At 37.0% G+C, this 27,331-nt stretch overlaps 2 protein-coding genes and 1 long non-coding RNA gene across 3 annotated transcripts in view; 1 reads left to right on the top strand and 2 right to left on the bottom strand.

Moving 5' to 3' along the window:
* The window catches only part of LOC123868656 (RING finger protein 17), a 30,061-nt gene extending 16,576 nt beyond the window's left edge, over nt 1-13,485 (top strand). Inside the window, exons 17-24 of the mRNA XM_045911189.1 lie at nt 3,089-3,217; nt 3,721-3,817; nt 5,027-5,223; nt 6,611-6,834; nt 8,917-9,337; nt 9,595-9,954; nt 10,382-10,653; nt 11,170-13,485. Coding sequence (XP_045767145.1) covers nt 3,089-3,217; nt 3,721-3,817; nt 5,027-5,223; nt 6,611-6,834; nt 8,917-9,337; nt 9,595-9,954; nt 10,382-10,653; nt 11,170-12,496 — 3,027 coding nt within the window. The 3' untranslated portion in view covers nt 12,497-13,485. The remainder of the gene's footprint in view (nt 1-3,088; nt 3,218-3,720; nt 3,818-5,026; nt 5,224-6,610; nt 6,835-8,916; nt 9,338-9,594; nt 9,955-10,381; nt 10,654-11,169) is intronic.
* On the bottom strand, nt 2,399-5,740 carry LOC123868681. The gene is made up of 3 exons (XR_006796705.1): nt 5,537-5,740; nt 4,360-4,365; nt 2,399-2,408 (listed from the first exon to the last, which is right to left on the bottom strand). It is a non-coding gene; the product is annotated as an uncharacterized LOC123868681 (long non-coding RNA).
* LOC123868673 (isatin hydrolase-like) lies at nt 12,755-26,785 on the bottom strand. The gene is made up of 5 exons (XM_045911225.1): nt 26,483-26,785; nt 22,817-22,938; nt 21,672-21,866; nt 19,573-19,749; nt 12,755-13,810 (listed from the first exon to the last, which is right to left on the bottom strand). The coding sequence occupies exons 1-5, from the start codon at nt 26,698-26,700 to the stop codon at nt 13,704-13,706; spliced, it is 819 nt and encodes a 272-aa protein (XP_045767181.1). The 5' UTR covers nt 26,701-26,785; the 3' UTR covers nt 12,755-13,703.
* Between the last annotated feature and the right edge of the window lie 546 nt (nt 26,786-27,331).

The following is a 27,331-nucleotide window of genomic DNA, read 5'->3' as shown; positions in this document are numbered from 1 at the left end:
CTGTAAGTTAACGAGGAGTTGGGTATATTGCAGATTATGGAATCTGACGCTGCTGTGTCAAGTCATGATTACCATATTCTTGCATTATTTGAAATTCGATCATGTTAGGACGATCTTCAAACGGCTGAACAAATTTTTTTGGATCACAGCTAGGAACACTCACGATCAAGTCGTCTTTCATACAAAAAAAAAACAAAAAGCTTCATCCGTTTGGGAGCTACGATCTACAGCCAAACATAGATACACACATTACACTTATAACACCCCTCTTTTTGCAAAACAATTCATCCGTCTGGGAGCTACGATGCTACACACAAACACAGATACATACATACGTTACACTTATAACACCCCTCTTTTTGCAAAACGGTTCATCCGTTTGGGAGCTACGATGCTACAGACAATCACAGATACACACGTTACACTTATAACGCTCCCTCTTTTTAACCGACTTCCAAAAAAGGAGGAGGTTCTCAATTCGTCGGGATCTTTTTTTTTTTTTTATTTTTTTTTTTTTTATGTATGTTCCCCGATTACTCAAAGACCCCTGGACCGATTTGGAAATTTTTTTTTTTGTTTGAAAGGGTATACTGTGCAGGTGGTCCCATATAAATTTGATGAAGATCTGATGAATATCTTCGGAGATGGAGAACAGAACTCCTCAATGGATAAGAGCAAATTGCTCGCGATCACTGTAATAGCTTAGTAAACAGTAGGGTTTTAACTGGGCATAGCATATTATAGTACAGTGGGGCCACTAAAAATTGTGAAATAAAAAAAATTCAAAAGAAAAATAAAACCGACTTCAAAAACCAAAAACACTAAAAAGTAGAAAATAATTTTTGTTTAGCTACACATGTAATGTACCTAGGTATGAAGTCGGGCGAGCTTCACTCTTGGATTTCTAATTTTGTTTTAATATGCTCGCTCGACTTCATACCTAGGTACATTACATGTGTAGCTAAACAAAAATTATTTTCTACTTTTTAGTGTTTTTGGTTTTTGAAGTCGGTTTTATTTTTCTTTTGAAAATTTTTTATTGCAAAACAGTTCCGTCCGTTTGGGAGGTACGATGCTGCACACAAACACAGATACACACGTTACACTTATAACACCCCCTTTTTTGTGTTGCGGATTAAAACTTACGTATCTCCAGTAGGTATATTCCAGGGAAGAGTTTTAACTGTAATTTAAGTCATAATATTATATTCCATTGATGTTTGAGGAATCTTATAATCTGTCGATAAGTTAAATGTTGTGTTATTTGTCAAAAATGACAAATTTTGATTTTAAACGGCTGAATAAAAATGCCACACACAGACTGGAAGAAACTGAGTGCTCCTTGTTTTACGGAAATCTAAAAATACGGAATTCTAAAAATAGCTAATGTGATAAAACATATTTTTCTAAAAGATTATATAAGTGTACAATCCATTGATCAAATATTATCTCATAATTCTTTATACTTATGTAAAAACCATAATCATCCTTTGTTAGTCTCGACAATTGGCAAAAGTAGATAGACTCAGCGCATAGCGCGTTATCACGCGTTATCGTATGCCCATACAACATGTAGGTATATAGAGACTGCCTCTTCACTATTGACATAGTGACTCATAAAGTCGTAGGTAATAATAGTAGGTATGCCAATACAAACGGCCTGTTATCGTTCACTAGGAATCTTTCTACCTACCCGCGTCGCGAATTGCACTCGCTGTACATTCTTTTCTAAAGATCGGAACGCATTACGAGATACATAAAGCGTCAAACTATTATTTCAATCATTTCGTATAGTGCATATAATTCTACGTAATTTGCTAAAATATATAAGTTTTATAAGTTAACGTAATTTATAATGAGACAATTGTTGTTATTTGTTGTTATTAGTTAAAATTAGCGAGATTGAGAGTTAAAAGTGAGTTAACCTAAATAACTTCTACTTTGTTGAGATTAACATAAGTTTTTAAACTATTGTATAACGTTTTAGGGTTTACGCTTATTTGAATTTCCCAATGGTGCTTATTTATGCCTGCAATATATTAAATATGTAATAAAACATGATAAAACAGGTTATTCTATTTTGACACGTGGCAAACATGTACGAAAACTTTGCAAGCTGAAGGTTTACGAATTTTCGCCTTAGAAAAAAGAATATTGGTGATATTGAAGGTTTTAAAATATTCTACTGCACACTCACAATTTAAACGCTCCAGTTGAAAAGCATTTTAGCTCCACAGTAACATTATTGAAAAAAAAATTGCTGACCAAATAGGCCATGTATACTTAATACTTATATGACGAATAACTAAAAAACCGGTCAAATGCGAGTCGGGCCTCGCTCTTTAAGGTTCTGTACATGATTATTATGAACATCATATTTTGGGCGTATGAAATATTTCTTTTCCGGACTAGAACATCGCAATAAACCGTGTAAGAAAACCCCATAAAGTGTTCGTTTGTTTTGGTCATAGCTTGCAAACTATTTCATATCGTTGTTTTCAGTATTTAGTTTAAATACAGTATATGGTACATAATATACCGAAATTTCATAATCCTAACAAGTTTAGTTTTCGAGGAAGCCCATGTCACAAAAATTGTTTGAAACTGACAACTTTGATGACCCCCATTTTCTTATTTTTTAAGATAAATATATATTCGTATTCTAATGTGCTCTGCACAATGATACCCCACGTATACATATAAATGCATGTAATACAAAGGAAGATAATAAGAAAACAACGCTGTGGGATAGCATATGTAGGATGTCAGGGTAACCCTACATGGGGTGCTGGAGCATCCCATCTGTAGGAAAATTTGTTACCCAAGATAATAAAGGATTCTAAAAATTAATGTCACTTGATGCGATTAACTTGAGGTCCAAAATGTTCGTGCTCAAGCCTCAGTTCTCGCTCATTAAGGTTCCTCTGAGAGTTGAGCCATTTTATATAGGTATATTTTATATTTATTACATCGCACCATTTTATATATATTTTATATTTATTACATCACGACAGTTTTCTAGTTTTTAATGAACATTGAAACGAAATCCAAAAAAAAGTAATATGTTTGTTGTACATATTTGTTTCAGTACCCGAAAATGAAGACTTTAACTGAAAAACCAAAACTCTTCATAACTAGCAATGACTACAAACACAACTCAAAAGAAGAAGTTTACATTACACATATTGTAAACCCAGATAATTTCTTTGTTAGAAAGGTATAGTGTTTATTTAATTGTATTATGTTATCGTGTGGTGGCAATTATATTCCCGTGAATATGATTGATATACATATTTTTTCACACCACTCGCTCGACAATGCCTTATTACAGTCAGTCCTGTTATATAAACGTCATAAAATAGGTCTATTTAAGCACACGACGATTTTGATTTTATTGTCTCTTGATTTTATTGGGGGTAGTGCTGTCTTTGTCTTGGACGCCGCTAAACCGCTAAAACCTAAACGCCTTATGCGCTCTCGCGCTTCACTTAGGATTCAGATGCAACACCCTCGCTACGCTCGGGAGTTACTCTGCACTCCCTCGTTACGGTTGGAATTTATCTCGGCGCCCGTGACGTAAGACCATTACCCCCATGTTGAATAATCTACTATTATTTGCCCAAGGGTGGTAAAAGTATATTTTATAGTTTTAATAGTGGTGAAATAACAGCCACTTGGCGAGTAAATGTATTGTAAAATAAAATTAAATGTTTGTTTCAGCAACACTTAAAAAGGGTTTTTGAGAAATTGTGTGAGGATTTGGATCAGGAATACAGTTTGAATGGGAATACGGACTGTGTTTATTTACCTGAAAAAAGTAAGTTTTAAACTTCTTTAACTAAATTAAGTTTCTTTGCATTTTGGATTTTAATTGTTTCTCGTTGTCAACTTCAAAATTAAAAATCGACGGGCCCTAAGAACAAAGTTTCATCTATAAAATTCACAATTTGAATAATTAGTCTTTGAAGTTTCACTCAACTATAAGTAATTATGATTATTTCTACTGGAAAAGGAAGAAGAGTAAGATCAATAAAAATAGCCAAAAACTGTGATGATTTCCTAAGGTTGATTTACAGGATAATATTTGAATAAATTACCATTTTATTTTAGGCATGCAGGTTTCTTAGGCATTCTCAGACGTGCAAGTTTTCACGAGGTTTCTCTTCACGTATGCGTAGTTATAGGCGTAGTTTAATTGCTTAAAACGCCTATAACTCCGAATAGTTAGAAGTTGACATGGATCGTCCCGAATAGGAGGCTGTCGGCTCTTGGGCATATGCCCAAATCAATTCGCTTGTACCAAATATACAAGGAGTAACCAGAACGCTCGCAAAAACGCAAACAGGTACTGATGATTACTGATAACTGATAAGATATCATAAAAAACTACGATTTTTTTTAATCCTGTACTTTTTAGAAGTTCACAATATATTGCAAATAAAACATCTGAATGACGCTAGAGGTCGACGAACGTTCCGTAAATAAGTTACTCGAAGTCAATGCCGGCCACGTCATTGGGTGGGGCATTAACCCAAGTTTTGCACACTATACAATGCGGGTTTGAAAAATACTAAATGACTTGACTAAAAGATAAGGCAAATGGTTATTGGCATTGGATTGTGTTAATTTAGTATCATAATAACGATAAGTTTTTGCTAGCGTTCTGGTCACACCTCGGGGCAATTTTGCTCATGTCAGCCTTGATTAAGTGTCCACTTCGCATTCTTTGCCACAAAGAAGCAGAACCCGACCCCCGAATATTTGATGGGAGGGAAAACAATGGGAATGTTCCCAATCTCAATGTCTTTGATAGCCAGGTATCCTGCATCCATATACTCGTGACGTCCAAAATTAATAAATAAATAATCAATCCATCTGTAATCCGTCTATAGCATCGTTGGTTTTTTTAAATACCACACATTTTGTGACACATAACCACGATACATATAAACTTATCGACAGATCACAGATAGGATTGATTAATAAAATTTTGACCGTTGTGTATGACCAGAATTTGATTCGGCAGACATGGTGTGCGTGGCGAATGTGGAGAAGTGCGCGCTGGGAGCCGCGCAGCCGGGCGCGTGGGCGCGCGGCGTGGTGCTGGAGCTGCCGGGGCGCGGCCGCGTGCGCCTGCTGCTGCCCGACATCGGCGCGCAGGTGCTGCTGCACTGGTCCGCGCTGCGCCGCATACACCCCAAGTTCACCGTGCTCAAGGGGCTCGTGAGTGATGGTTTTTTTTACCCAACTACGGCAAAGCCAAGAGCCAGGGTTATGATTTTAACAGTCTATGTGTGTTTGTATCCAAATTCTGTGTGATCCACCGTAGCGCCTAAACTACTAGGCCGATTTTGATGAATGAGGTGTCAATTGATTTGTTGTAGAGGTCTGGGTGACATAGGATTATTTTATACGAAAAAAATTAATCAAAAAAGTGGGGGTCTCCAAAATTTTTTTTTTGCCATCGTATATATTATTGTATAGCTTTATTTTTATAGTTAACTCAGTGCGCAGTTAAACCAACTGTGGTTTTTACAACAGTTAAAAACACGCACAAACGCCTTGTGGTCCACGAACAACATCTTAAGTAAAATATAGACGTAATATTTATTCAATTTATCCATGATTTAATCAAAATTTTTAATAAAAACTAAATGAAAACAAAAATTAAGATCCACAGAGAAAACAAAAATGCTAATTTTGACGTTTCGCATTCTTTAATTTCTTTAGTGTTGTGCTGAGACGATACTTCGATAATATAGCGTTGTTTACTAACCCATCAATAGATATATAATGCTGTTTTGTAGGTAGGTCTTATAGCCCAAAATACAGGAATAAATCTGAAAACCGCGAATTTGTGATTACATCATTAAAAAAAAATGTGTTTTAATTTTCAAAGTAAGATAACTATACCAAGTGGGGTATCATATGAAAGGGCTTTACCTGTACATTCTAAAATAGATTTTTATTTATTTTTATGATTTATAGGTTTTGATTTATCCTGAAAAATGTTGGAAAAAATACCCGAGTACGAAAACCTCAGTTCGCGAGTTTGACTCGCACTTGGCCGGTTTTTCGGACTGTATATGTTTTGCAAGTACATAAAATGAAACAATAATTTACATCAAAATTAATTCGTTCAATTGTTCGTTCCCGATATAGGTAGTTCAAGCAATAGCGCATCACTAGAGGTCATTTCAAAATAAAGTCACGTGATCAGTATCGCCATATTTGTTATTCTTTTGGATCAATCCTATTGGAATGGGGTATACATATTAGCATTTTAAGATAGTTCTGAGTTACCTCCGATCTGACTTGGCACAGCAGAATGAGAAGGGCTGTAACACTAATATTATAAAGGCAAAAGTTTGTGTGTATGTATGTGTATTTCTCTGTTACTCTTTCATGCAAAAACTACTGAACAGATTTAGCTGGGCATGGAGATAGATTATACCCTGGATTAACACAAGCAACTTTTTATCCTGGGAAATCAAAGAGTTCCTACGGGATTTTGAAAAACCTAGATCCACGCGGACGAAGTCGCGGGCGTCATCTAGGTTGCAATAAAAATAAAAACAAATAAAATACACAAATATCTTAAAATGTTTAGGCTGCAGAGTGTCACCTGGCCGGCGTGACTCCACACAATAAGAAGTGGAGCCCGAAATCAGTGAATTTGCTTGAAAAGTTTATGGACCGATGTTTAGAGTTACACGTTGAAGAAAGTCAAAATCGTGGATCTCTCGGAGTCACGCTTTATGACAAATCAGATGAAGAAAACCCTATCTGTATTAACACAGAGATGATCAAGCACAAATTTGCATACACTTTTGGGTAAGTAAACGACTAATTCATTACTACTGGAATTCTAATTTTCTTTTCTTTCATCATTTGTTTGACAACCTTCCTGGCGCAGTGGTGAGCGCTGTGGTCTTATAAGTGCGAGGTCCTGGCTTCCGAATCCTACTTGAGAATGTATAATTCCTAAATTGACTCTGGTCTAGGTTTAGGTTTGAAGACGTTTAATTAAGTACTCATTCAATGCATTTGTCGAATCTGGTGTTGTGTGAATTTGTGGTCTGGTCTGGTGGGAGGCATCGGCCGTGGCTAGTTACCATCCTAGCGGCAAAGCCGTGCCGCCTAGCGATTTAACGTTCCCGTATGATGCCTCTAACGGGTATGGGTTTAATATAACTGCCATATCCCTTTCAAGTTACCCTGCTTCCATCTTAGACTGCATCATATTCAATTCTTATAATATAATTATTCAATAGTAGTCAGGAGTTATAAGTTAGTGTAACAGAATAAAAATAACAACCCATCGCCGCCTCACTACTCTCCGAATGAAAAAAGTTTTGGTCATACTGTACCACCCTGGCCAAAGGAAGATTGTCAAATTCACACGCGATTGAGATGTAAGGCATACAGGTTCCCACACGATCTTTTCCTTCACCGGTAGAGCAAACGATATTTAACTAAGCTTACAACGCATAACTCCGAAACGCTAGAGGTGCGTGCCCGGGATCGGATCCCAGAACACATCTTAACCACTAAGCTGTCACCGCTTACTAAGTTATCAATATTATATTACGAGGGCGGCACTGAAAATTTCGGGAATCAAGGAAGTGACACAACATTACTATTTAAAAATGTATTTATTGCTTTTCGAAGTATTCTCCGCGAAATTTGTCACTTTTTCCATTCGATGGAACCAATCATTAAAGCAACCATTCCATTCGGAAGTTGGGGTCTCCAAAATGGCCGTTTTGTAGGCGTCCACAGTTTCTTCAGGTGATGAAAATCTCTGACCACGCAATGTATTCTTTATTTTAGGGAAAGTACAGAAATCATAAGGACTTAGGTCGGGACTGTACGGCGGATGGTCTAATAATTCTATGTTTTCTTGCTCTTAAAACTCTTTTGTTCTGTGCGCGGTGTGAGAACTCGCATTGTCGTGATGGAGGATGATGCGGCGGTTGCATTCTCTTTACGGAGTTCAGAAACGACCTGTGGCAAACAAATGATACCATACCAGCATACCATTCTACATTAACCGTTCTTTGTCCCTCAAGAGGAATAGTCGCAACATGGCCGGTTTTGGAGACAAACGTGGCCACCATTTTTTTTTTCAACACTTCGTGAACGAACAATTTTTGTTGGCTTTAACTCATTTTCGAACACCCAAACTCGTGACAGATTTTTTGTTTCGGGTTCGTACGCGTATATCCAGGATTCGTCACCTGATACGATGTTGTATACAGCATTTGAGGATCCTGCGTGGAATCTTTCGAGAGTTCTGACGCACCAAGTAACGCGAGCCGCTTTTTGCTCTTCACAGAGCAAATGCGGTATCCATCGGGAAAACAACTTTTTTACACCTAATTGTTCATGCAAGATTATTTGTATTTGACTGATGCCAATGTCTAAAGTTGCCTGAATTTCGCGGTATGTCACATGTCGATCTTCCTCAATCAGCTTACGCACAGCATCAACGTTTTCTTGGGTGACTGCAGTTTTTGGACGACCTTGATGGGGATCATCACTGAGCTTGACACGTCCACGTTGAAACTCAGCAAACCAGCGATAAATTGTGGTTATAGATGGGGCTTCATCACCAAATGCAGAAATCATCCGGTCAACACACGGTTTTTGTGTTAAACCACTTCGAAGGTCATAATAAATCATCGCTCTAGAATTTTCTCGAGTCAATTCCATTTTCTCAACGACTAAACAAGTTTGACAAGCCTTGTGACAAGACCGAGAATCTTTTATTAAATAAATAAATGGTATTCGATTTTTAAAACCAAGGAGTTTTCAATTAAAAAGATTTTAATATGACAGGGACAGTGGAAATATTCCATTCCCGATACTTTTAGTGCAGCCTATGTAATACAAACGCGAAATTTTCCTTTGCAGAATTTACACGTTCAACAAAAATAATGAAATGGAAAATTTAGTTTACGACAACAAGTCCCCGTTGGACGAGCCGCAACCGAGGCGCAAACCCAAAAATAAGGACGAGATCACCATACTGAAGAGAAGTCAGCCGCTACCCACGAAACCGAAGGAGGACGACCTGAAAGCGAAAGATAAAGGCCCGCTCCGAATAGAAGCCAAAGTTTTGAATTACCAGTCGCCGTCGCTCATTTACGTGTCCCTGGTGCACCAACAGAAAGTGTTCAACGAGCTGTTCGAAAAGATTCAGAAATACTACAGCACGAAGAAGACTCAGGGCAAAGGGGAGTGGAAGGTTGGCGACCGCTGCTGCACCGTGTGCGCGCAGTCGCAGACGTGGCGCCGCGCCGCCATCCTCGCGCTCGACGCCGACCGCGCCAAGGTATCGTATATAAAGCCTGACTAGAAATACAAAAAAAAAAACAACAAATTCACGGTTTTCGGATTTTTTCCTTTACTTGTGTTATAAAACCTACCTGCCTGCCAGTACCTTATAGATTTTCTTGACAGACAGACAGCAAAGTGATCCTATAAGGATTTCGTTTTGAGGTCTAGTACCCTAAAAATAAAAAATAAAACCTGTTTCGACGTCTGTAAACGTGACAAGGTAGCGGGGTCTAATCATATTAATAAAAACAGGTGTTCTACTCGGACTTCGCGTGCGTGGAGAGCGTGCCCGTGGCGGGGCTGCGCGAACTGCCGGCCGAGTTCGCGTCGGTGGGCGACGCGGCCATCACGTGCCACCTGGCCGGCGTGGTGCCCGCCGGCGGCGACGACTGGCCTTCGCTCTCCAAGGAGTACCTCAAGGACCTGCTCGACGTGTACAAGCGGGTCTTCATCACCAAGCTCGGCCAGTTCAAGGACAAGAGCATGCCCGTGGAGATGTGGGTGTATCACACCATTCAAGGCGGCGCGCTCGAGCCTAACATTTCCGAGTGGCGATGCCTGAACAGGAGGCTGGTCGAGCAGGGATTGGCCATCCCCGAGAAGAGTGAAGAGGTATAATATTTCACTACAATAAAAGAAAGGGCCTATACGTCGGTGCAGTCCGACGAAGCACCGGCGTATTTAATCTATTTTATCTTGTGATATGGCTGCCTTTGCACCATTGCACAATTAAATAAATAAGTATCCTTCATTTAGTCAAAACACCAAATAACCAGTCAAGTACGAGTTGAACTCGCGCACAATGGGCCCTGTGCCATCGTGCTAGAAATAGTGTTTTTTATTTTTTTGTGATATAACCACACATTCACGATTTTCGGATTCATTTCTTTACTTGTGCTGTAAGACAATGCTACCTGCCTTTCATAATTCTAGGTCAACAGGAATTTGAATGGTCTTATAAGGGCTCCTTAGATACGGAACTTTAAAAAAAATATTAGATTTTCATGTGATTATTCTGTCTAATCTGTCATATTTTCAGTCTGATAGCACGGACTTCGCCACTGCCCGCACAGGGGATGATAATATGCTATCATTTCTTAATATAACGGGATCCGTCCAAGATTGGCTCCAAATTGAACCGATGCCAATGAAGCCTCTCACGGTTAAACCTGAAGCGGAATCTAATAACAGCCAATCGTCTTCACCAGTACCTATGGACAAGGAAGAACCGCACAGTTCCAACACAATATTTATATCGGACTGGTTGCCTCCCGAACCGTTTCCGTGTAAGGAGTTCACAGCCATGCCCACGTAAGGATCCTTTGTTAATACGGTTTCATTTTTTCTTTTCATTAATAATTTTGTTCACTAAGAGCATCCCATCTCGCTTTAAAACTAGTGTGAGAGCATGTTATCCCAATCAAGAATCGTCGCGCCGCTCCACGCGACGCGCAACGCGCCGCGTCTCCAAAAAAGAGCCCATTTTTAAAATCGAATACAAGTTAGCCCATGACGGCAATCTTACCTGGTGGTAAGTGATGATACAGTCTAAGATGGAAGCGGGCTAACCTGGAAGAGATATGGCAGTTTCCTATGGTCTCTATATGGCATCGTACTGGAACGTTAAATCGCTTGACAGCACGGCTTTGCCGGTAGGGTGGTAACTAGCGACGGCCGAAGCCTCCCGCCAGACCAGACCAGAAATATGAAATCATAAATTCTAAACGCCTACCGGGAATCGAACCTGTGATCTGCCACTAATAAGACCACAGCGCTTACCACTGCGCCAGGGGAGTCCGTCGAATAATTTCAAATGTATAATTTCAGGTACATCGACAACGACGGTGTAATTTACCTGCACGATATATCGCAGCAAGACACGCTCGAGTTGATTCGCAAGGCACTAGATCTGCGTTTCAAAGACCCGGATCCTAAAGCGAAGTTTGTCAAATGGACTGCTGGCGAGCCTTGCATCGCTCTGTTCTTTTTAGACAATCGTTTTTACAGAGGAAGAGTGATAGAAGTAAACGACGAAACATCGACTTGTCTCATACATTACATAGATTACGGCAATGAAGAGATGTGCTCCTTCGAAAATATTAGAAAGAGCATCGCTCTATATCAAATTCCAATACAAGCACACAAGTGCATCTTGGATGGAATAAAGCCTGTAGGAAAAAAATGGGATAGGCAGGCGCTGGACTATATTCATAAATCTATCGTGGAGAAACAGTGCTACGTTAAAGTGACCGGCGAGCCGATTGGAGATGTCGTACCTATCGAGTTGAAATATGACAAACTTTGGATAAACGAACATCTCGTCGATTTCGAACTGGCAGTATACAAGGACGGCAGCAAAGCCGTCGTTCGAAAATTTGCTCCTGCGCCTAAGGAAAATATAAACATAGAAGAACTGATAGAATCGGATTCTGGACCTGATTATATAGTCGAATCGGATGACCATCTATCGCAGTCGTCCGAGTCCCAAGTGTCCGTGCTGATGAGCTCTGGCATTGAGGGCAAAGACTGGAATGAAATCATGCAAGAAGAGGAATATGAATCTATTATTGGAAATTTTGTGACTTTCCCACCGTTCACAGAATCGGAATTCTTGTGTAACATAACAGTTTTGAACGAAAGAAATAAATTTGAACTGAGCGTTGTTCAAGATCATGAATCTAGCGAAATATATAAGAAAATGTACGCGCAACTGCAATCTGAAAGTCACGAGATTGCTCTGAACGGTATATACGAAAATAAAGCATGTTTGGCTTTATTCCCGACAGACGGCCAATGGTACAGAGCGTTGATTCTACAGTACAGCGAGGTCAAAAAGCTTATAAAAGTGAAATTTGTCGACTATGGAAATGTAGAAATACTCGCTTTGAACAATGTGCGAGAAATTAGTGAAGAACATTTAAAGTTGCCTCCTGCAACCGTAACAGTAACTTTACATGGTATCCAAGTTAATCCTACACTTGATGACCTACATACTCTGGGTGAAACATTGGCAGACACATTCTTGAATAAAGACCCTTTCCATGTTAAAGTTATTAAAGCTGACGTCATACCAAGTGTAGAACTCAGAGATGTTGATGGAAAATTAATTTACGACAATCTAATCAAAGAAAAAGTGTTCATCAATTGTGATTAAGTACCTACATTAGTATTATTTAAGTTTCAAGTACTGTAATAGTGCATATACATTTTTAGAAAGGACTCACCATATTTTTTCTATGTGTCAACTGTTATTTCAGTTTTCTCCACTGGATCGATATTGGTGGAATTACTGCGTACCACAAAACCGCAATACAAAAGGCCGTAGAGCGAAGAAGAATCAAGGGTAAACCGTACTTTTGACGTGACAATTGACACATGGAGCAAATATGGCAAGTTCTTTCTCAAAATTTTATGCATTATATTACTTTATTTTCTGTTTTCATAGCTAATAAGTTTGAGCTCTCTTGGTTAATTTGTTTCCATTTTTTGTATGTTCCTCATGTGGAACTAGAGACTAAAAAAAATTAAAAGAATCATTTGCTTAAAGTAAGTATAATATTATCAAAACAATACTTGTCAGCTTTTGTATTTATGGCTAAAACTGTTTGTATACTCTGTGTACTAAGATAGTGACGGTACACCCGCAGGCGCTCTCATTATTTTTCTTTTGTTTTAATTTTTTTTTACTTTGTTTGTTTAATAAACGTTTTTCAAAAGATTTTTTTAAGAATAAATAGAATACTATTTAATCTTATGGTTATTCTAATAAAATAAGAATATAAATGAAAGTTGTAGAAGTAGTTTAATTTTAATGGAAAATATGGCTAGGTAAATGCCGAATTCTCCTGCGGGTGTTCACCCCACGCGATGAACTTAGAAATCACGGCGTTGCCTTTGACGAGATGCTGCGCGATACAAAGGCGACCGTATCCAAGCAAACAGACTTTACACGATCTCTAAACTAAACCGACAGGTATTGCTATCCCTTTCATAATTCTCTCTGCAAAAAAGGATAGTATTAGATTTACAGCTGTCAATAATCAAGAGATTGTGCACAACCGAACTAACCATTAAAGTAGATTTTATTTCACATTTAGTTTTTAGTTATGTTTTTATGGCATTCCAAATAAAGATTTGCGAATATGTATGTGTTTTATTTTAAGCCAAGTACCTACTTGTAGCAAATATTGTACATCACATTTTTGTGGAAATTAATATCAAAATGAATCTGTCCTAAAGCGAACAATTAGTGTTTTTTCATTGCGATAAAAATCCTTTACGATGAAAATGTAGGGAAATAAAAATGCAATTTGCTATAGTTATTCTAGACATTTTTATTTAACTGATTGCGATAATTTTTATCAAAAATGCGTAGGTGTTTGTTTCGGACAAATAGCCACCAAACGCAGAGGTGCTCCAGTCCCTAAAGCAATTTTCATCGGCAAAATCAGAGCTGTACAGCCCCTATCTGAAAATGTTTCCATATAAGAAAATTGTGAATTGAACGTGGTGAAAATAAAATAACTCATTGGCTGGCTGCGTGGGCCATGATTAGAGTGAAAGTACCGTCAAAATAGGTTCAGCTTATGCGAAAATTAGCCCTAATAGGAAATTATTTAAAAATCTGGTCATTGCTGATTGCATTTGATATCGTTCATACTGTTACGGTATTGTATTAGTCTGTGATATTAGTCTGTGTAATATCCTAATGTCATCTGTCACTTGTCACACACTTGTCACCTATCGCTGTCTTGATACAATGTCTGTCTGTGTCGTGTGAATGGAAATAAAGTCAAATCCAAGAGCATCCATCTTTTATTTGTAACACACCAATGAAATATGGTGCCAGAACAGGGATCACAATAAAGAAAAACAATGCAGGACGAAGATTTTGTGAACACAAAGCCTAGAAGACCACCAGGTCACAGCGAGTCGTCAACCAGCCACGCCATGACGCCATTGCCAGTAGGCATGACCCTGCCGCCGTTCATCGTTGAAGGTAACAACGTCCCATTGCTATGGAAAAAATGGCTCACACGACTGAAAGTCTATTTAAAGGCAAATAATTTAGATGAAGCCGAAGATGCACGTAAAACAGCCATTCTCTTGCAATTCATCGGATCAGATTGTCTGGAAATTTTTTACTCATTTGACCTAGATATCGAAAAAGTTAGTTTTGGCGATCTCTGTAACAAATTTACACAGTATTTCACTCCGAAAATAAACGTCACGATAGAAAGGCATAAATTATTTAGCAGGAAACAACTACCAAATGAATCTATAGACACCTATGTCACGGATCTAAAAAATTTAAGTCACACTTGTGAATTTGGTGACATACGTGAAAGCTTGCTCAGAGACATATTTAGCTGGAACTGCAACAACACTTACTATAAAGAAAGGATTCTAATTGAAAAACCGAACACCCTAGAGGAGGCAATAAACATAGCCAAGCGCTGTGAGTCTACTAAACAACAAGCAAAAGCATTGGAAGACGCATCATTACATTTCATAGGACGCGTGTCAAGATCACCAAGTCGCAGAGACTCTTCCCATAGAAACAGGTCCAGACACCAGTCACAGCAAAGACGTCAACGCACACCATCAACGTCAAGTCAGAGGAATACATCATGTGGTCGGTGCGGTCAGGTACATAGATTCAAGTGCCCAGCTCAAGGTGTCAAGTGCAGAAAGTGTAATAAGTCCAATCATTTCGCTCAGTTTTGCCGTTCACATCAAGTAAAAGTAGTCAATTGTGAAAATCAGTCTGTAAATAATGAATCTTTGTTTTATGTTGGTTCTGTCTACTGTATACAGGATGATAAGTCTAATTTGTCAAAACCTTGGAATATTGATCTATGTATAAACCAAATACAGGTAAATTTTTTATTAGACACTGGAGCAGACACAAATATTCTATCCATTCACACATACAACTCATTAAATCTGCCACTTTCCAACATACACAAAAGTAAGAACACACTTTCTACATACAGTGGAGAAATTATCCCTCTGGTAGGTCAATGCAATTTGTCAGTGATTCATAAAAATAAGTCATATACAGTTAACTTTCATATTGTCGACATGAAAAGTCAAAATATTATAGGTAGGGATACCTGTAAAACTTTAAATTTAATAAGAAAAATTAATAGTGTTTCTTTCCAGAATTTAACATGTCAAGATATAGTTGATACAAATAAGGACTTGTTTGAAGGTTTAGGTTGTCTAACAGAATTTCAATGCGAACTAACCTTGAAGCCTAATGCAACTCCATCTATAGAGGCATGCAGAAGGGTTCCATTCCGTCTTCATCAACCACTAAAACAAGAGCTAGAATCTATGGAAAAAAGTGGAGTCATACAACGAGTTGAAGAGCCTACTGAATGGGTAAGCGCTCTAGTCTTAACGTCAAAAAAGAATGGTAAATTACGTCTGTGCATTGATCCTAGAAAGCTAAATCAGTCAATTTTAAGATCACATTTCCAATTTCCAACCTTAGATGAAATTAAATCTAGTCTTGCTGGAGCTCAGTATTTTTCAACATTAGATGCCAATAAAGGCTATTGGATGCTCAAGTTGTCAGAAGCTTCTTCTAAGCTCTGTACATTTATTACACCTTTTGGACGATATAGATTCACTAGGTTACCCTTTGGTATTAATGCAGCTCCAGAAATATTTCATAGAGAAATGATAAAAAGATTTGGTGATATTGAAGGTGTTAAAATTATGATGGATGATTTTCTTATTTATGGTAGAACTGTAGAAGAACATAATCAACGGTTACAAAAAGTCTTAGAAAGAGCACGTCAAATTAATGTAAAATTTAACAAAGAAAAGTCTGTGTTTTGTCAAAAAGAAGTCAAATATTTAGGCCATATATTTAGTGAAGAAGGTGTACAAGTTGATAAGTCTAGAGTAAAAGCTATTTGTAACATGCCAAGTCCTAAAAATATAACAGATCTTCAAAGATTCCTAGGTATGGTCAATTATCTTAGTCCATTTATTAAAAATTTGTCACAGCAAATAAGTCATTTGCGAGCACTTTTATCAAAAAATACTGAATGGTATTGGTCAGAGCACCATGAGTCTCAATTTAATAATATTAAAAAAGTTATTTGTTCAACACCTGTCTTAACATACTATGACCCTAAAAAGGAAATAATTTTATCTGTAGACGCATCGAAGGATGCCATGGGTGCAGTGTTATCCCATGACAAGCAACCCATTGCATATTCATCTGCTTCTCTAAGTAAAATACAACAGTCCTACTCGCAGATCGAGAAAGAACTACTAGCTGTCCTCTTTGGTTGTACTAAGTACCACCAATACATATATGGTCATAACATAACAGTGGAGACAGACCACAAACCTCTCATAACTCTTTTCAAAAAAGCTCTATATGACATTCCCCCAAGATTGCAAAGAATCATGCTTAGATTGCAGCCGTATGATCTAACTGTTGTATACAAGCCTGGTCGTTACTTATATATTGCAGATACTTTGTCTAGAGCAGCATTAAGTGAAACTTGTTTGTCAGAAGTTGATCAAGATATAGATTTACATGTTAATATAATAATGTCTAATTTGTCAGTCAGTCCAGAGAAATTAAAAGAAATTCAAGAGTCTACAGTCCAAGATCAAACATTAAGTCAAATAATTCAATATTGTCACAACGGATGGCCTGATCATAAGCGTTCAGTTAGTCAGTCAGTCAAATCTTATTATAGTCTCAAAGATCAAATATATGTCATTGATAACGTTGTCTTCAAATCTAACTGCATTATAATCCCAGAGTCAATGAGAGAGTATATATTAAAACTAATTCATTCTGCCCATCAAGGTATAAACAGCTCAATCCGTCTAGCAAAAACTACAGTCTTTTGGCCAAATATGCAAAATGATATAGAAAAATATATAGGTCAATGTAACATTTGTCTATCCTACCGTCGAAATAATAGTAAAGAACCAATTATGCAACATGAGTATGAAAACATACCATGGTACAAAATTGGTATAGATATTTTTGAATTTGAACGAACTAAATACTTAATGGTAGTTGACTATTATTCAAAGTATATAGAACTTGCCAAGTTAACATCAGGCTATTCAGCTAGCCAAGTAATTACACATTTAAAGTCAATATTGGCCCGTCATGGAATTTGCAGGATTGCAATAACAGACAATGGCCCCCCGTTTAATAGCAAAGAGTTTAAGTTATTCACTCAAGAATGGGACATAGAACACATAACTTCTAGTCCATACTTAAGTAGATCAAATGGTTTAGTTGAAAGGACTATTGGAACTATAAAAAATATGTTAATTAAGTGTAAAACTGACAAATCTGATATGTATTTAGCATTACTTTTGTACAGAAATACCCCTAAACAAAGTCAATATTCACCAGCAGAGCTGTGTATGTCTAGACAACTGCGTACAGTAGTTCCTACTGGAAAAGAAAACTTGCTACCTAAGCTTTGTGATATGAATAAAATAAAGAAATTAAATGAAAAACAAAAGTCATACACAAAATTTTATTATAATAAACATACAAAAATGCTTAAACCATTACATGTAGGTGATAAAATCTTATTTAAACACAAACCTGAACACAAAAAATGGGTTCCTGGAGTTATTATCCAGATAGGTCCTGAACCTAGAAGTTATCTAATAAACAGTGAACTAGGACAGTTTAGGAGAAACCGTCAGTTTACCATTAAACAGTCAGTACACACATAATATCATTTTTCACAGCACACAACACAGTCAGTATACCTATAAAGATGTAAACAAAATGAAATTGTTATTTGTTAGTAAGTTTGTTAGTATTTCAATCATTTAAAGATGTAAACAAAATGTTAGTATTTAAATTATTTTTCAGGAAAGGTAAAGGTTCAAAAAACAAATGTCAATTTTAGTAGTAGTCTGTCAATGTATCGAGAAAGGCAAAGGTTGTAAACCATGCAGCCTGGATAGTCATAAGTGATTTTCTTGTGGTGTTATAAAAAATAATGTTGTACTTGTACTATGTATATACTTGTGTTTATAAAATATAAAAAATCTGTCGTTGTCATAATAATAAAATTGTTAACAGTAAGTACCTAGTGTAAAAAAAAAAAAAAAAAAAAGGGAGATGTTACGGTATTGTATTAGTCTGTGATATTAGTCTGTGTAATATCCTAATGTCATCTGTCACTTGTCACACACTTGTCACCTATCGCTGTCTTGATACAATGTCTGTCTGTGTCGTGTGAATGGAAATAAAGTCAAATCCAAGAGCATCCATCTTTTATTTGTAACACACCAATGAAATACATACCACAGATGAGGGTATCATACTAATGCGAAAGCGTGTAGGCATGTCTTATATACCATATTATGTCATAACTTTAATTGGCCATCGGTTTACTTAATATTGGCGTTTAGTTTTGGTGGTAAAAAGTGCAGAGACAGCTTGCATCTCAAAGACAGCCATAGGCTACTTTTTGTCCCAGAAAGTACTTGCCTACAAATTCCTGCGGGATATTTAAAACCTAAATGCACGCGGATGATGTCGCGGTCATCATCTAGTGTAGATATAAACCTAACGATCCTCGGTCGAAGGTTAAAATTCGCCTATTTTGAAATCACAGACACTATATTTTGTATCCACGGAGAGAAGTTAGAATAGGGCTCTCAGTTACAACCCCATACATTGACAAAGACAATAAAAAATTTCAAAAGAAAAATAAAACCGACTTCAAAAACCAAAAACACTAAAAAGTAGAAAATAATTTTTGTTTAGCTACACATGTAATGTACCTAGGTATGAAGTCGAGCGAGCATATTAAAACAAAATTAGAAATCCAAGAGTGAAGCTTTTATACCAAATTTATATGGGACCACCTGCACAGTATACCTACCCTTTCAAACAAAAAAAAAAAATTCCAAAACGGTCCAGGGGTCTTTGAGTAATCTGGGAACATACAAGATCCCGACGAATTGAGAACCTCCTCCTTTTTTGGAAGTCGGTTAAAAACTCAGTGGGCGTTAACCATTTTGAGTCACCAAAATAACCTATTTTCGAATTTAATTTTGAATGTTTTTTTGACACAGGGAGTTCTCTAATCTAGAGAAAACCGTGGATAAAGTAGATATGGTCCGTAGATTAATAGAAGTCTATATCGTGACGTAGCAAACGTCTTTTCTCCTAGACCTATGTTTCATTTTGGTCAAAAATATAATAGGAATTACCAGGCACAGGCACATCCAACTTAACGTTTTCAATATTATAGAGACCTGCTGCAGAAGCTATTTTATGTACAGGGAAGTCTGTACTAGATCCAGGATCGACGGAGCCTGTGTCAACGCCTATACCTACGACGTTCTTGTGTGACGATGTAATCCATTCCGCCACTTCCGCACTTAAGCCTGGAACATTAAAAACACATTATTCACAAGTAGATACCTACCTAATCAGAAAACAGTTTAAACCACAAACACAGTCGCAGAATCGCCAAGATTCTATAAAGGCGGATTTATATTTGATTGACTGACGTGACGACACGTGTCGTGTCCTGACGTGATACCTAGCGTTTACATTAATATGTCGTGTTCTGACGCATCAGGATAATATTTTGAATCAATATTAACGCAGCTCTAGAAAAGGTCAAACTTTTAAAATGTTCTATGATTCATCCAACTCTGACGCAACTTAACACAGCACTGACGCGCGCACATTAATCTGACGTATCGTGATGGCGCCGTTTCCGCACCCCCCGCAACCCGCCGCTCTGACGCGAATCCGCGAATCGGGATCAGTACTGACGCGACACATCAGAAGCCATCACGACACGTCATAACACTAATAATATTTGATTATTATTGACTTTATTGTGTAACTTACAAATTCTAATTACTTTGACAAATTTATTTTTTATTGTGTAACTTAATTTAATTAGTGTAATTGGACTTAAGAGGTCCGTTCTAATTAAATAAATAAATAATAATAATAATAATAATAACACATCAATGTAAACGTTTCCATACAAAATGTATGATACCGATTCAGTTCTGATGCATCACGACACGACACATCAGTCAAATATAAATCTGACTTTAGTCTTTCTTTTTTAATAGTTAAATTAGTAAAGAAACAAATTACCTAGTAAAAAAACCGGCCAAGTGCGAGTCAGACTTGCGCACCGAGGGTTCCGTACTCGAGTAATTTTTCCGACTTTTGCACGATAAATCAAAAACTATTATGTACCCCACTTGGTATACTTTGAAAATTGAAACACATTTTTTTTTAATGATGTACCTAACCACAAATTCACGGTTTTCGAATTTATTCCTTTACTTGTACTATAAGTAGGGTTACCACCTTTTTTTTGCAGTTAAAGTACATTGGTTGTTATAGGTAAGAAAAAAAAAGTACATAGTATCAAAATAAAGTATAATTTATTTTTCTTTATTATTATGTTTAAAAACATATTTTTTATTGCTTTTTGCAATTTGTATCAAATTGGCATCTTTACTAAACAATTGAACAGCATCTTTACATTCAATATTTAAATTAAAATAAATAAGTAATTCATTTTTTATCAAATTCAGAGACGCTTTATTTCTTTCGTCTCGCCATTAACTATTCATCACAGAAAAAACTTTTCAAAATCTCAAAGAAATCAAATCATACGAAATAAAGTATTTTTGTGAACTTTATTGTTCTCATAAAGTATAGAGTACAATTACCTGAAATAACGTATAATACTTTATAATAAAGTACGGGTGGCAAGCCTAACTATAAGACCTACCTAGCTGCCAAATTTCATGATTCTAGGTCATCGGGAAGTACCCTATAAGTTTTCTTGACAGACACGACGGACGGACGGACGTTACGTTACGATCCTATAAGGGTTCCGTTTTTCCATTTGAGGTAAGGAACTCTAAAAACTTTAAAGTGTATCCTGTATTCTTACTCTTTGTAATTTTGTTAACAATACAGTTGTTTAAATAAATAAGAGGTTACAACTTTTCACAATTTTTGTGACGTCGTGCGAGCCACGACACGCGAGCTTGAGCGGCGCGGCGCGCGGCGCGGCGGCAGACAAGCGACAATACCAGTTTGATAACGGTACTAAGTTCCGTGAAATCAGTATTGTTTCAACTCACCTCTGTTTCGCCTAGTCAAGATACAGGCAACAACTGATCTGATTATGACGAGAGTCGAGACTCGAAAAAAAGATCGGAGTCACTACATTTTTTATAGGAAGATGTGCAGGCAGCTACAATATTATGTGTTGCACTTCATTACGTTGCAAGTTGCAACAGTGTCTGTGTCTCAGTACACTTACCTGGAAAATGAAACGTGCCATTTGGTTGTACTCCTAAATATTTATTTCTATCGTAAAAGAACTTGCTCCATCCAAATTTAAATACGATAACGCAAGGCTTCCCCCAATTGTCATTCAACATATAATCCAAATGATACTTTTGCAGTACAAAACTCGGGTCATCATTTACTTTAGAACTGATGTCCACTATTATAACTGAAAAAGAAAGATGAGTGTTGTATAGTTAAATTGTCCTTGGCGGTATTTTTAAGAAAAGTTAGGTTTTTATTCCGTTACAAATTAGCCCTTGACTGCGATCTCACCTCTCAGTAGGCCTCTCATCAGATCACCAGAAACGATTTAAAAAATAAAAATTTTCTTTAAAAAATAAAATTGCCCCTGTCAGGAATCGACCATGGGACCAACCAGAGAGGTCAGGTACCTACCTACCTATTGGATAATTGGATTCGAGGTTTTGATATTTACCTACTGAGTAGCCCGGAGTTCGGTAAGTAGTTGGTTGTGTTGCATTGCTGCACCTATGTGCCTCTGAGAGCCTTTAGAAATTTCTAACCCAACACATATATAAAAAAAAAATGTTTGGTCGTTACCTAAAGAGGTAGGTATGCGTTCGCGCATCGTTCTCGTTTTATTTGTCTAGTAGTCGACACTTGCGTCAAGGTTAATAATATCAACGTACTGTAAAGTTACGTAACGTAAGTTAACGTATAAGGTTGGCGCGCTAGGTCTGGTTAGTTAAATCCTTTCGCCAAAGGTTGCCTATAAGAAATTGCTTTAGCAATATAAGGCCGCCCTTTGTAGAGTTTCTTTAGTATCTATGTCTATGTATTTCCTGTAATGTGTGTATGTAATAAAGACATCTAAATAAATAAATAATTTACTTGTTTAACATACGGATTTACATAATATCTACGTGACGTACCTACTCAACGATAAAAGTGTCTCATGTCCGTTTCCAGCATAAAAACTACGAGTAGGTACCTATCTACTATGATATTTCTGTGTCGTCAACATCAGGTTATGCAGTTGAACCATGAAATTTAATGTAACAGGCAAACAGACACACTTTCGCACTTGCGATGCTAAGTACCTACTCGTAGATGCATCAGATTGCCTAGGTCGGTAGGTATAAAATAATTACTTACGGGGCACGATAAGTTTATCTAATGGTATATTTCCCACACGTAAGCCGTCGACTTTGAAGTGATAAGGTGCGTCTATATGAGTACCACCATGTTCGCCTGCTGCGAAATTATTAGCTGCATACCTGCCAAATGATATGTTTTAAGATTCTGTAGTAAAACAACCTTACAATTTCGTCCAATCCGTCTGTCCGTCTGTCTGTGAATCGCAGTGGCAAAGCCATTTTAAAAATAAAGAGCTGTAAGGTTAAAATGTTATAGAAAGCTATTAAATATAGGTAGGTACACTCGGAAAAATAATTCGCTTGGCAGAGCATACTAATGCGCGCGTATGTATAACACACAAAGATACGACCCGATGCTATCCGATAATAGATACACTCACACTTACTACACTCACTCACACTTCTAGATAACCTTACCAGTCGTATAGGGTTGCAAATTTCACATTCGTCAACATAGTTCTGATGGCCGAGTGGTAATAGTGTTGAAGTTCTTAAATATGGCGTGAGTTCTAATCCTAGTGGGGGATTGCTTTTTTATTTTTGCAATTATTTATTTTGTCTTCTTTATACAGTCAAAATTATCATACTTTCAAACAATATAATTATAAGCAAGAAAAAACAAAAATAATAACACTTTTCTATTTTAGAAGTTATTTATTTGTCTTTTGTGCAGTTCATAAATTATTATAATAAGCAAGAAATAAATAAGACGCTTGTCAAAAAATTAACACATCAAGTTAACAGAAGGTATACAAAAGAGGAAAAAAAATTGACATACTTTATCTACTCCTATTACTCCTATAGTAATTTAAAACCAATATCGATGTGAAGTATGCTAAAAGTCGGTCAAGTATGAACGTAATGTTTTATTTACGTTTTGGGTTACTTTTAGGTTTGTGAGATGAATCAACATGTTAATTACTTAGTTAGAAATCAAAATCAATTATAACTTCTAACTGCAATAACAATAACATCACTCACAAATAGAATTAAATTAATTACCTATACTTTATTTAATAATGTATAAAGGTAGGCCACCCTCGTAAGCTATTACTTTTTGTAATCGACTCGTCATGTTAGTAACCATATTCCAGCAAGTCTATGCTGCCCCACAGAGACTCCCAGGTTGAAGTTACCACTTTATTCAAAGTATAATATATCGTTTACCTGTTGTTCTATTATTATAGTATTTTACGTCCATCCTTGTCCGACTCAAAAGATTTTTCATTATTAAAAATAACAACGTAATTACATCAGTCAAAGTTTATATATTTCATTGCAAAATGAAAGTCTATGGTCCTGGTGCAAACCATTCGTAATATTTTCTTCGTAATGTATTCCGGCCGCACGCAAATGCTTCCGCACAGTTTGTAGAACTACATTGTGCTTGGTCGCTGTCAACCAAATTTTTAAAAAGGAATCCACGCTATGCATTGCAACGATTTCTTGGTGGTGATGTGACTCCATCTTATAAGCTGATGGTTTGGGCCCAGGTCAACAATTGTCTACATGCCCCGTTTCTCCGTAGTGACAGACCCACAAGCGCACGGTATTCATCTGTAAATGATTATATCCTGGATTAATACATAGGTTACTTTTTATCCCGGAAAATTAATGAGTTCCACGGGATTTTTAATAACCTATATACACGGGAATGAAGTCGCGGGCATCAACTAGTATTTAGTATATTGGTTACATTGTTATATTATAATGCGTCTGATTAAAAGTATTAAATGGACTAAAAACATTAGGCTAACATTTAGAAAATACTAAATGCACATAAGTAAAACCATAAACATAATTTCAATACGAGTAGGTTATATTTGTTTACTTACCGATATCATCGATTTCGGTTATCGAAATATTCCACTCAAATAACAATCTCTGCTTTTTAAACAAAGATAAATAAATGTTCCATGGTGGTGAGAAGTTCAGTAGTTATTCAGTGTGAAAAATAACACAATACACCATAAATGAATTCACTACTAGGATCTATTAATCCGCGTGCTCAAGTTCTATTTGACAATAATTTATAAAATAGGTAGGGTAGATTTAAAAAATGGGACATCAACTTGATATTGCCATTCTGTAATCTATAGGTATACCTACACCGCATAATTTATCGTTTTGTGGGTTCGAAACATTTCAGTGATGAATAGACCTTAACTGTCTTGTTTTAAAGCTTAAATTCGTCCACATATCTACAGCCAGCACTGCAAGTGAAAACTGCTAATTAAAGTCGTGAATTTTAGACGTTATCTCAAGGTGGTTTAAGGCCATTTTACTCTGACATAATTGTGCTTCGACGATCGGATTCTATCAGCGTGGGTAAGCGGCAATACTACCTAGTGCCTGCTGTGGGGAAGTCAGCGAAATATGTAATTTGTAATTATTGCAAGTAGGTATGGTGAAAAGAGACCGACAATTCATTAAAGAGAGATAGGTGTAAAATAATAAGTAAACGAGTTATGCACACACATAATGCTTCGTTGTGTTGCCTGCTTACCGATTTGTTTTGCTTTGTGTACTTAGTACTTACTACTCTGGCACGAATAATAAAATATTGACCCTTTCAGGATGAAATATAAAAAATGAACGAGTGAAAATAGCGGCAAATTAAACAAAAACGATTACAGTAAGTAGGAATTGAACTCGCACAGGAAGGTTTCCGTACCATCGTATAGGATAGTAGGTAGATATTAAGTACTGTACAACGTGGGTCCAACTATTTTATCCGAAAGTCATCGCTTGGGTATAAATTGAGAAATTCCAACGGGATCACTAAAATCCTAAAGTTCTTGTACGCGGACGAAATTGCGAGAAAAGATACGTACCTAATGATGCGGAAAATAAAAGGAACTTCCAAGAAAAGTGAACCGACTTCAAAAGCACAAGACAAATAATATGTACTTAGTAGGTACCTACAAAACTTTTACCATCAACCACAATCAACTGACCAACCTTACGATGTCAAAACCGCATGACTCCCCCGACCCCCAACTAGCCACCAACGCAGTCGCCTCAACCCGTTCCGACACCATGAACCCCTAACCAGAAAGACTATGGAGTTACTTAAACAGTGTTAGATGAAAAACTACCTACCGTGTATAAGAAATACGCTACGGAACCTTACATGTGTTCTGAAACGCATCTGATCTGTTTCCAGAGTTCTGTACCCGAATGGCACCAATTACCAAGCCTCCGCTGTCCGTCCATCCGTCTGTCAGCGGGCTGTATCTCGTGACGTGAACCGTAATGGGCAGAGTTGTAAGCACAGAACAAGCTCAGAATGTGTAAAAGCCGCTATAACAACATATACCTAGGTAATAAAAAGTTTAAAATGGCTGCCAGGAAATTAAAAAAAAAATACTTAAAGTCATTTCTTAGATGATGGTACGGACCCCTTCGTGTGCGAGTCCGACTTACACGTGACCGGTTTTTTTTTTTGTTGCCGTAATGTGTGGGTGCGGGCCAGCGCCGACAGACTGGGCATGAATAATATTATGACAAGCAACTGCAGGCTGCTGTTATGACGTAATCCACTGCTGCAAGGTTTCGACACTTTCAGCCGAGCAGTGATTTACATTATTACGTAGTATTAATGTACCTCATATTTAGTTATTGTTAACATTAATTATAATATTAATACAAAAAATGCGCTTACCAAGAACCATCGCTGCGAAATGCTTCATTCATTTTTGTAAATGCAAACTGGTCCATATTAGGCCAATATATTGTATTTTTATCAAATGGAAACGTGAGATCAATAAATTCATATACTCCGCTAAATAATACATCATTCAGAGTTGGATTACTACCATTTACGCTATTTAAATAATTTATTGCACAAGTTAACAGAGCAATGATATTATAACTTGCCATGTCTACTACGAAATGGCAAATGAAGATGAGTTACAAACACACTAAAAACCTATAATGTGCGAGTCGTACTCGTACACGATGGGTCCCGCACAATCACACAATACCATTATTTAATTTTTAAATTTTTATGGCGGCCATTTTGAAGTTTGTATACCTACTTAATTTATTTATTATGTTAAAAATTAGTAATAAGTACATTCGGTGAAAATTTCAAGTTTCAACTCACTACCTATTACGCTTCACATGACAGCCTTGGACAGCCCGGTTTTTTACTTTTATCTATGCCGCTGACGGCCAGACGGATGGACGAACATAGGAGGCTTAGTAATAGGATTCCGTTAGCAGTCTTTAGATACGGAACCCTAAAAACAACGTCAAAACTTCGTGGCAGCTACAAAATGCGTGGGTTTATCTAATAATATGTAGGTAACGACCTAATAGGCTACATAAAACTAGGTTTAATAGGGTAATGGAATGGGCTCTGAGAATAGAAGTGATAGGTCACTCGGCTCAGTAGGTAGTACAGAGTTTATCGATTTACCACTGATTAGATGTACCTATACCTAACTACCTAACTAGTTGTAGTACCTCAGTAGTGCCTACTGTCAGCGGCAGTAGATTGTGTAGGTCT

Source organism: Maniola jurtina, chromosome 10, assembly GCF_905333055.1.
Source record: "Maniola jurtina chromosome 10, ilManJurt1.1, whole genome shotgun sequence".
Classification (NCBI taxonomy): Eukaryota; Metazoa; Arthropoda; class Insecta; order Lepidoptera; family Nymphalidae; genus Maniola; species Maniola jurtina.
The sequence above is the reverse complement of the archived record's forward strand: the minus strand, read 5'-3'. Positions and strand labels throughout refer to the sequence as shown.